The following is an 11,577-nucleotide window of genomic DNA, read 5'->3' as shown; positions in this document are numbered from 1 at the left end:
TCCATATAAACCCTCCTATTACTCCATATAACCCCTCCCCATAACCCCTCCTATTATTCCATAAAACTCCTCCTATTACTCCATATAACCCCTCCTCTTACTCATATAACCTCTCCTATTACTGCCTATAACTCCATCTGTTTTTCTGAATAAACCTTCCTCTTCTCGCTAACCGGCCCCTGCCGCTCCCTGTGCTCTTCACTGTCTCAGATTAGGACTAGATATCTCGTCATCATGGGAATAAACACGTGAAATGACGTGCATGTCATCATATAACCGAGTAAACCCTCTCATTCAGGAACTATACTGTCTATTGCCTGGAATAATAATACATCCCGGTCTGCTCTGCACTCTTTTTGTGAATTCTCTCTGCCTCCCCCCCCCCTATGGCCACATGACCCATTCTCACAAACCCCAGCTGCCTCTCCCCCTCCTCCCCCACAGTGTCCCTCCTCCTCTCCCCATGCTCTCGCTCAGGTTTGGTGACGTCACATGCCGTGTCTACAGCTTCAGCACCAAGGAGAGCAGCCTCTACCCATCCCTTCATCCCTGATAGAGCCCCCGAAAGAAAGGGGCTACAAGGAAGGATCCTGGAGTGGGTGATCTGCAAGGATTCCCATAAGGGAGAGAAGCCTGCATGACTGAGGGTGGCGTGGATCTGTCCTGTGGGGAGAGAGAGCTTGGATGTGCTGTTGTGGATGGAATCAAGCTTCATCCAGACGACCATGGCTTTGGGATTGCCATCTAAAAAGGCATCCTCTAGGAACATTGCAGTGGAGAGGAAGAACCTTCTGACTGTGTGCAGGTTAGGTGTGGGGGGGGGGCAAATGGGGCATTAGTGGACACTGCATGCCTGGAGGAAGGGGTAAAACTGGATACTGGAAATAAAGCAGATATAAAGGGAGGAGGTCCAGGGGGAAGGAGGACCTGCAGCCAAGAGAAGCAGACGGATTAAAGGGATGGAGTGTCAGTAACAAAGACAGGAACACTTGGAAGAAGAAAAAGAAGGGAGGAAGGTCAGGGGGGGTTGGGGATAGAAAAATGGGCCTTGGAAGCACCTAGAAGGTTCATAACAGTGGGAGACCGGAAAGATGGTTTGGGATGGTAGATGTCGGGGGCATTAAATCAAACATTGGTGGTAAAGGCGGCTTAATAGAATTATTGAATCCCTGTGATGAAAGGAGGTAGCTGGAGGCTGTGAAGCGAAGCAAGATAGAGAATATGTTTTTATTCTCTTTGGTGTGGCATAAGCGCACGTTTCTATCTATATGAGAAGATCAGGCGTTGGTGTGTGTTTATACATAATATATCGTACACATTAGAGAACCACTGCTGTCTGTTACGGGATCCCTCACTAAAGAAAATGCTGGTAACAGGGAGGCGAGGGCAGGAAGTGACATCACGGCTGTGCATTTGATGTCATAGGCTGGGTGCAGAAGGAGATTGAGGACATATTAGAGGAGTGTTGTATATTAAGGAATATGGAATAGACATATATAAATGAAGTGTTCAATCTATATATCTCTGTCTATCTATCTATCTATCTATCTATCTATCTATCTATCTATCCATCTATCTTAATATGTGCCCTTGCTTGTCGCTCTGTACAGAATTAATAACACTCACGTGTACTAAGACATGTGAATGTGATCTATGTCAGCCCATACCCCTCTGTCTTTACATTTTGTTTCCCTCTGCACATCTCTCTCCCTCTCCTTAACATTTTTTCTGCTTCTTGCTATATCCCGGCTCTCCTTTCTTCACTGAGCCTCCCCCTCTCCTTGCCACCCCCCCTCCACATATCCATCTTCCCGTCCCTTCCGGCCAGGCTCATTAACCTTGTATTTTTCACCATGCTGTCTCTTCCAGTTCTGTTTCATATACCTCTGTTATTATATTGGCCACGATAATCCTTATTCTCTTATACCCTTATCTCAAAACGTCCATCTTGCCCACTCATTACATCTCCTTTTCATTGACTCATCATTGCCATTCCAATTCCTGGAGACCCACTCATGCTCCTCTAACTATCATCCTAGTTCTGAGACTTGTGAATGTCCTCAATTACCCTCCTCAGAATCTATACGGCCAATCATCACCCTCTCATTACTGAGTCTAGCTGCCTCCCGGGAAAATACCCCCCTGACCATGTCTCAGCTCCTATGGGCAATGCCCCCTACTAACCCTAACACCATCTAATATCATTCACGCCCTTATCCTATCTTTTCACAGGTTCTCAGTAAAGACTCTACTCGAAAAATACACAGCAGAACCCATAGATGATTCCTCAGAAGAATTTGTGAACTTTGCTGCAATTTTGGAACATATTCTGAGCCACCGTTTAAGGGTAAGAGAGGAAGAAGAGCAAAAACACCTAGAAATACGCCCATGCCGTTCGCATTTCTCCTCCATCAAAGTTCCAGAGAGCCTGATCCGCCATTTTGCCCTGATTTTTGCCACTGCCGTCCTCGTTGTGCAGTTATGTTATCTTTTATCTATTATTCACAGATGCCATAAATGATTTTTATGAATCAGTCCTGCTACTTTGTTCCTATCTCTTTCATTCAACACCTAGGTCCCGTCAGCTGGTTTAGCACAGATGGCCAAAGAGGGTTTCTGGGATTATATCCGCATTGCCTGCAGCAAGGTTCCCAACAGCTGCATCAGCAGCATTGAGAACATGGAAAATATTAGTACTGCCAGGGCAAAGGTGAGGCCCCGGCCATTAGAAGTGAAAGTGTCTACTAGATGGAATTATACTGCATGGTAGTCGTTGACTCGGCTTGGTTTTGTGTATTACCGTGTTGCATGTTTTCCTCATGTTCCTATATCATCTTGACATGCTTTGTGTAGTTCTGCTTCATGGACCAGTTCTAATTTGCTGTATCCATGTGTTTTAGGGACGGGCCTGGATACGTCTGGCTCTTATGGAGAAACGTTTGTCAGAATACATAGTGACCGCACTAAGAGACACAAGGACCACAAGGCAAGGAATATATGAAGCAACAATGAATAAATGAGTGCTATGGGGGGGGAGAAATGCACTATGAGGTCTACAAATGTCGCACCTGCCTTATTCTCTGCCTTCAAACCCATACTCCAGTCCCCCCTTAACTCTCGCTGTCTGTTTTTTAGACGGTTTTATGATGATGGGGCCATCTTGCTACGTGAAGAATCGTCAGTGCTCACGGGAATGCTGATAGGATTGAGTGCTATCGACTTCAGGTGAGGAGAGGTAACTTCACCCAGCCGAATCCTCACACTCATTACTGCCTCATCTCCCTACCCCTCCACTGAATAAATCCTGCAGTCTACTCTTACACATTTTGATTCCTTCACACCTATCCTTACGCAGCCTTGGGCTGCACCCACCATCATTATTTCATTATTACACACACTTCAAACTGATATAAATGTACCCAAGCTGGTAGTCTTGTAATGTTTTTCTTACGAGTCCCACTCTAATCTCGTTCTCCTCCCATCAGCTCCCTTCCAGCTTTTTGCTCTGATACCAAACTCCCATCAGCCCATCCTTACGGTCATGGAAAGCAATTCTGGGCAGAGTAAGCTGCCGCCCCGCAATCTGATCCCGTAATGCACAATCTGCTTGACTCACTGGCTCATTGAGTCATTGAGTAACATCATTAGCCTGATGGCCGTTAATGTCCTGGATAGGACTTTGCATGGAAACTGAAGCTTCATGTGATTATAAGCCATTTGGAAAATTATTGGGCAGAATTTGACATGACCCCCTGAGACATTCCCGGGTTTGCCTTTCCATACTCCATGCACTCGTTCTTGGCCAACCTACCGACCTCCACCACTTTCTCTTTCCTACCACCACCTTATATATATCTGCCCTGCCACTCTTTCTCTGTCCTCCTCTTTCCTCATGTACTTTGTCACCTGACTCTTTTGCAGTTTTTGCCTGAAAGGCGAAGGCATTGATGGGAAAACGCCAGCTGTCATAGACTACACCCCTTACCTTAAATTCACTCAGAGGTGAGCTTCTGGAGGTTTGGGTGGAAATGTCTAACTGGAGGTTTTGTGAGGACCATAACCTTTATTTTACAGAGGAAGCCGGATAGCACCATTTGTCCTCAGGGCTTACATCCTTATTCTGGCCACTTATAGACTACGAAACAGTATCAAAGTCTATGGAAACATTGTAAGCTCTTCAGATCAGAGCAACATAGACAGATCCTATGTTCAGTTATAGAAGGGATTCTGAAGGCCAGCGACAAGAGGTCCGCTCAGGGCTCCACTGATGTTAATGAGACCTTGCGGATAGAAATAAGGTTTTTGGGAACACATTTTGGATGCCAAAGTTTTCAACAGTTGGTATTTTGGAGGAATAGTTAGTGTTTGGGGATATTCCTTTTGTGTGGTAGTTAAAAAAATGCAGTTTATCTTTATCTCAAGTGGGTAAATATGGATTAACGGTCATGTGCCCTCTCTCCAGTTATGACTATCTGAGTGAGGAGGAGGACAGAGAAAGTGTAGGGGGCAGCAGTAGTGAGGACAGCTCACCAGAACACCCCTACTTGCCGCTTCTCACCGATGAAGAGAGCTGGTACAGCAAGTGGCGCAAGATGGAGCAGAAGTTCCGTATCGTCTATGCACAAAAGGTATGTTGTACTACTTGTCTACTTACACTGCGTAGGATGTAGTCAACGCGTTGAAAAAGCTTGAGAAAAAAGGCTGTTCCGAGATCTTCAGGAGACCACCACGAAGATCGATTCTCATGCAGAACGCCAACTGTTCAACTGTTGGCTTCTACATATCCTTCTGGTTGTAACAATGGCCTCCTACATGTATGGCCCTGGAGCTACTACCATGGGTTTTCTTACCCAAACTGGGCAAGATTGTCAGAAAATGTTTGTTTAAAATTAAAGAGAATTCTTGCATCATACACGATTAATTAAGCAGTTCGTTGCGGCCATCAAGAAATCATTTTGAAGGACTCCTGTAAGGAGGGCCCATGTGACCCCTTGTTTTTTCCTGTTTTATTAAAATAAAACGAAATGCATCTTAACTTATATCAAGTCACCCATAATGCAATGCAGGAGCCATACTCAAAATATACAGCGCCCTGATGGATTTAAGTAGTTAATATAAATACAATCAGAAGCGGCTATAGGCTTTTCAGTGAATTTATTTCATTTAGATGGACCGCAGTTTTTCAGGTTGGTCCAATAAGTCATATAATCCAACACTGGCATGACATTAAAAAAGTGATGCCGTAGACCTTCTGCTAAGGACACTTTCTGCGTACATGCAATATGTTTCCTGGAAAATGAAGCCTCATAAGGCTGGTGTATAAATGTATCCTTGACAGATTGACCACAGATTCAGCGATAAGACGCATCAGCCTGGTGGAACTTTCCATTCTCTGTGTATAGCTCTCGGAATGCTCCGTGTGATGCTCTCTGTGTATCCCCGGCGTTGAGGGATGGAGAATGGTGCTATGATGCAGTGCGCTGCACGGGTGGGGAATGCCTGCGTCCGGCATATTCGCCGTCACCCTGGATTTGGGCCGTTTTAGTTGGGGTCGGTGAGGTGTCTGTTATCCCGCCGGCGCCCTCCAGAGGCGGACTGAATCGTCCACCACCGGAAGAGCAGGTTGGGGAGATGGTTGATGGGAATCCAAGGTCTGTTTTAACGCTCTGCGCGACTGTTGTTGATTCCGGGCACCGGGTTATGATGTCATATCCGAGCGCCCAGCATTGAAGTCGCATGCCGAGAGGGACTGCTGGTACAGGCCTCTGAGGGAGCTCCCAGCACAGAACCACAAGGGCGTACATAAAAGAGAAAGGGAATAGAAGATGAGATGAAAGGGAGAGGTGGAAAAATGGGGAGAAGGGAAAGACAGGAAAGAGGGTGGAGTGAAATGGGAGAGAAGGTAAATTAAAATGGAGAGAGTGTATTTATGTTTTGATCACTTTGGGCCTTGGTCCTTTAGCAGGTTTTTTTTTAATCAACAGTGAGGCTGATGCTTAGCTATTTATAAAGCTTATTAGCCATTTATAAAGCTTATTGGCCATTTATACCTAGTACCTGACGTGTGCCATTACTATACACAGGCACAACTAGATCAGTAGCGACATAACAAATAGGCTTAGCAATGATGTAAACATATTAAACAAAGCAATATATGTATTAGAGACCGGCTCCATGTGTCTACTAGGATCATTTTGTACACAATTGTTTCTTTAATGTTTCTCGGTTCTTTTCCTGCTCATAGTTCTTCTGTCTCCGTGCGTTTCTAGGGGTATCTGGAAGAGCTGGTCCGCCTGCGAGAGTCTCAGCTGAAGAACCTAGAAGCAGAAAATAAGCGTCTTACTCAGAGGCTCAGCGAGCAGGGAGAGCAGGGCCTTCAAGAGAAACACCAGCTGGAAGGAGTCATCTTGGAGCTGCAGGAGCAACTGTGAGTCTCCGGGCGCTAGACCCGAAAAATACCCACATTTACCCACAATGAGACCCGCTCAGCCAAGCTGCCTAGCCTGCACCAGATAATTATTCCTCTCGGTGGACTAGGCATCCATCTTTCCATAACAAGCCACCAATAAGGGATTGAGTTCTCCCCAAAGACCTAGTTAAAGAAGACCCTTTAATAAATTAACACCCTGATCGATGGGGCATACTGCTGTCCATAGGACACACACTCATTTACTAGGCATTCATTTAAAGGGGCAGAAAGTAACCAGACACCCATTCAATCAAGCTATACAATATGTGTATGCATCGACACAAACCAAATAACCAAATATCCATCACAGAACAACAGATAATATCCCAGATGCTCATCCACTGGATACCCATCCATTATTTTGGGTCAATGCCAAGAAATTCTACCAGCTAACAACCATTGGGATCTACCCAAACACTCAGTAATCAACTGGAAACTGATACCACCAACCCAACGTAGACTCCTTCCTCCTGGTGAACAAAAATCCCTGTACTGATAGCATTTAACTGAATCATGCTGACTACTCGTTGGTCCTGGACTAACACGACCATCATGCACCGCGACGCATGGAGGCTGGATGGTAGTCAGTCTGTGTATTGATGTATTTTATACATGAGTGCTCTCTCCGTGTGATTCCAGCACTGGCCTCCTCCCTTCTGAAACTGTCCCCATCAAAAAGTTCACCCCCAACCTCGGAGCCCCTCTGGGAAACCAGTGGCCGTCATTGGGCACTCTTAATGATAATGAGGCATCCGTTAACCCCTCGCTGTACAGGAGGTAAGACAAAAGGGCATGCTGACAAGTTAAAGGATCCATAGGCCACATTGTCACGTTCCACTGTTCCTCCATGCATCCATGAAGCCTGTTCCACATCCATGGAGCACATCATCATCATCAACTTAAACAATAGCAATGTTATGAGCATTTTTTTTTTTTGACATGTTCTTAGCCATCCTCTCTCCTCATATCTGTTACCTTTACAAAACCTCACGCGATGCTGGGATTCCGTTCAGGATAAAGAAAATACTTTGGAAAGGGGTTATAAATCACGGTTCCTTATAATCTGGCAACACACAGAAACATAAGTTTCATCTTGCTTGTGTCACTAGATGATGCAGTGCCCATGATATGATGTCACATCCCAGCACTTCCTATCTTGGCTCACCCAGAAACACAAGGGAGCCGTGAGAAAGGTTAATGTTGAAGGAGACTTCATGATCCCCTCACTAGGCATGATGCCCCTTACCTAACATTTAAACAATGGGGGAATCTATATTGTTACCCTGTCTGTGGCCACATGGATTCTTAGCGCAGCTCTTGGGTCAGGGCTTCACCCTGTTTTGGACCAAAGCCTTTTAATTTCACAAACTCATAGGGACTTGGGTCCCACAGAGACAAGCTTCACAAACGAGGGACCTTTCGGAGGGGTGGGAAACAAATACTAACATTTAACCCCATGTTACTGTCTTTCTGTAGAGCGTTGTATTAACGGCGTGCTTCCTACCTGCAGACACAGCTACCTGAGCACAGAACATCTATCCGCGGAACTAAGTCTGAGCTCGGAGTCTCAGCGAGGAGAAGGGAAGCAGGACGCGGAGCCCTGGGGTCCTATTGGTAAATAGAAACACCAGAAAATAAGAGAGATGGGAAGAGAGGTAATGGAAGGGGGACAACCGCAGGCATTGTGCGTGAAAATGTTTCCGAGTAGCCAGCAAGTAGTTCTTCGGGTGCCGTGAGAGCACATAACGGAATAAAATGGTGGATTGGGGGAGCTGGGCTTTGCAAGTTCCAGGGGAAATATAGACATTTATTTAAGGGTAGGAGAATGCGATAACGTTAGGTCTGAGAAGTTATTTGGTGGATTGTAGAACGTTCATTTTAATCATTATCTGAACTGACTTTTTCCCAGGGAAGGATCCCACTCCCTCCATGTTAGGCCTTTGTGGGTCTCTGGCGTCGATACCTAGCTGTAAGTCTCTGCCTAGCCTGAAATCCAACGAATGCCTTGTGAGCAACAGCAGCGAGACCAGTCCAACGGGAAGCCCCAGCTGAGTCCACCAGACCGAAACACCACCCTTCCACCCTCAAACTAGGAGCCCAGGCAAAACCCCCCCACGGCTATCACATACCCCCTTCCCTCCTCCAAGAGGACAGTGGCTCGATTGAGATCTCCCAACGCATCCCAACCGCTTCCAGAACCGGAGGAAATCCATTTTTTTTCCAGGAAAGATTTAAAGCATCTGGATTCCTCCAATCTGCTGTCCAGAAGCTAAAACCTAAAATACCCAACATGGTAAATGGAGCACCCCAGACGACAGGGAGGACTGACAAGATAAACACAGGGTCCCTTTAAAGAAGCACACGTTCAACCCTCATTGGCCTAAAACGGATCATGAAACCGGGGACCCGTTACTACGTCTGCAAAGATCCTTCCCATCAATGGTGCTCTACTGCAGAGACAGCTTACAGGACTCGCGCTCCAGGCGACTGCTCCGGGACCCCTAAAACTCATCATCCTCTCCCCCCCCTAGAACAATACATTTGGATCGTAACCATTATAAGTTTGCATTGTGGCCCAGATCGAGAATTGTACTGAATGTGGGAAAGCCGGACTCCCTCCAAACACGAGTCCATTGTATGTTGTGTGTCAGTCTGTGTGTAGGTGAAATTTCTTCTGCAAAAGGAGGGTGCTCCACCATGCCTATTAAACATCTGAACCGGGGGTATTTAGGAGTCACCGTTTATTGGGGGTGGCAATCCTCTCCTACCCATGAAGCGCAATGTTAGGTATACGTGTTACATGAATAATTCAGGCAAAACCAAGTACAAGATACAAATACATTTTTCTTCTTTGTCCAGACGTGGAACAAAGTATCTAGATCTTTCCGCAGGACAAAAACACAGAATATATTATGAGTAGACAATAAAGCAGTAGTATGTAGTCTTGATAGAGAGAGCTGGGGGGACCTGAGGTCTTTGGTTCTACATGGAAAAAGATTGAATCTGCTAAACTACTCCATAAATATCGAAGTAAATATAATTATACAGCTTACAGGGTTCGTGCCAGTCCTTACACCCCACACAATCAAGATTTTTGTCCTTCAAGTCACCTTCTGCTCTGACGTTAAGCGACGCGTTTGTTCGTAAGATAAGGAGGGTTATGTTTTTATACTGAATTCCATATAATGCTGGGGTGTCCGTGTATAGAAAGAGGTGATTCCAAGTTACTCTAATTATATATAAAAAGCACAACAAAGGGGGTTTTTTTTATAAACATTTTACGAATATTAGGAAAAACGTAATTCCTTACAGGAAAAGATTTGTTTTCGCAGAACTATTTGGGCATTTTAGACCAATACGGTCATGGGATAAACCAGCGCCGACAGCTAATAGCCATAAGACTTCAGGTCATCGAGTAGCCCCCCCCCGATCTGGATGAAGTGTCAGCCGGTGGACCGGGGGATACTGGATCACCTCCTGCCCCAAGGTCTGGAACACAAACATCCCCAAAGAGATCAGGTCCCAAGACAGCCTCTAGGGTTGTCCACATGCATTCCCTCCACGCAAGCAGCGCGATAAGGCAACAATGAAATAAACCAGTCCGAGACGTGCCGCATTGGATGCAGTTTTATTGTCCTCGTACATTTAATCACTAAAGTTTGTGTCTCACAAAAGGTCGAGCGGCCAAAGGGGACGTGGGGGTTCGACAGTTTGGGATTTTATCCACATTTTGCGTTCACAAAACAATGAACCCGGTGCTACTGTTCTAAAAACAAAATTAGAGGAAAACATGGGGTTAACTTACAACTGCACTCTTGTGTCTTTTCTGATCACAGCACAGCTCTGCAGACTCTTGCCTAATCACACTTCAGGCACCTTTTACTTACTTTTAAAGGCTGGCTGCATTAGTTTGCGCAGCCCGTGAGGTTTGTGTCGCTTAGGTTTGCGTTTGGTCCATGAAGCTTAGACTACAAATTATCATCACGTCCCCTCTGAGAGAGAAAGTCTGTTTTCAGCGCGATCGGAAGAAACGCACAGAGCTTCGCTGTGATCAGAATATGGCTGAAAACTTAAAAAGTGGCCGTTTACTGCGCCCCGGTCTCTTTCACATAGTGGTTTTTAAGTGCTTGCCCTCTGTTTTCATTCCTCCCCGATACCCCGCGTGGGTTATAGCTCTGCTTTATAATGAACTCTAGTAATGACTGCCCGGCAGCTGAAGCCTTTCCTCTGCCAGATCTGCCTGCAGCGATGGCAGTGAAAAGATAAAGCGGCACCGGGGGGGGTTAAAATTCACCAACCTGAGAATCGCGGCCGCACCACGAGGGTCAAACCCCTCGGAGGAGAAGCCGGGACCTCTCGCGTCTCCTTCCCCGGGAGATCATCGCTGAAGCTCTGATAAGAGAGGTTCCGCGGGTTTAACCCCGAAGCGAGAGCTTCAACGAGACTCGCCAGGACCTGAGGATCCCACAGTGCTTTGCAATGGGATAAATGCAGCGCCCTCGACTCCCAGGTTAGTGAATTAACCCTTTGGTGCGCACCCTCCTGAGACGGCAGTACAGAAGCGTACTAGCAGTGATCCCCATTGAGCTTAAAACCTCAAGGCTTAAATACAGTGGTACGTTTAACGGCTCAGTCTATTTTCTACTGAAAATGAAGGTTTCACGATGAAATACCCCCTTCCGTCACTCCTCTTACTGACGTGATACAGAAATATTGTGTGTTGGGGCAAAAGTCAGAAATATAATGATGATGATGATGATGATGATGTAATAGCGGGGTGATCAGGTATGATTGTTATTGTCCAATACCCCTAGCCAAAGCTATTTGTAATCTCAGAAGCTCAATATATCCAGATACTGCTGGAAACATCGGGATTTTAAATCTTAGCAGTGAAATTAATTTATTTCCAAGTCCCGCATTGCATATTTTTTGGGAAATAATGGTAACAGAAGGTTATGTTTATGACTTTTGCCATAACAACAATCTATTTCCATTTTACCAATGACACTAACAAAACAAACAAACAAAAAACGAATTCTGATTTTGATGGAAGACCAATAAGACCATCAATCGGAGGATAAAAACTGCAAGTTTAAGGTAATTTACCA

At 45.6% G+C, this 11,577-nt stretch overlaps 1 protein-coding gene across 2 annotated transcripts; it reads left to right on the top strand.

Moving 5' to 3' along the window:
- Window positions 1–698: 698 nt before the first annotated feature.
- On the top strand, window positions 699–8,521 carry LOC149280905 (RUN domain-containing protein 3A). 2 transcript variants are annotated; one of them, XM_089499889.1, is made up of 11 exons: window positions 699–805; window positions 2,233–2,343; window positions 2,571–2,710; window positions 2,901–2,986; window positions 3,136–3,225; window positions 3,922–4,002; window positions 4,463–4,628; window positions 6,270–6,427; window positions 7,109–7,246; window positions 7,980–8,083; window positions 8,379–8,521. In XM_089499889.1, the coding sequence occupies exons 3-11, from the start codon at window positions 2,600–2,602 to the stop codon at window positions 8,519–8,521; spliced, it is 1,077 nt and encodes a 358-aa protein (XP_089356015.1). In that variant the 5' UTR covers window positions 699–805; window positions 2,233–2,343; window positions 2,571–2,599. The 2 variants fall into 2 exon arrangements, with proteins under 2 accessions (XP_089356015.1, XP_089356014.1); XM_089499888.1 differs by having other exon boundaries at window positions 2,233–2,347; window positions 2,536–2,710.
- The last annotated feature ends 3,056 nt before the right edge of the window (window positions 8,522–11,577 follow it).

The sequence above is a fragment of the Sceloporus occidentalis genome, unplaced genomic scaffold (assembly GCF_023333645.1).
Source record: "Sceloporus occidentalis isolate IW3139 unplaced genomic scaffold, rSceOcc1.0.p SCAF_143, whole genome shotgun sequence".
NCBI classification, from domain to species: domain Eukaryota; kingdom Metazoa; phylum Chordata; class Lepidosauria; order Squamata; family Phrynosomatidae; genus Sceloporus; species Sceloporus occidentalis.
Note: the sequence above shows the minus strand (reverse complement) of the source record. Positions and strands in the feature narration are given on the sequence as shown.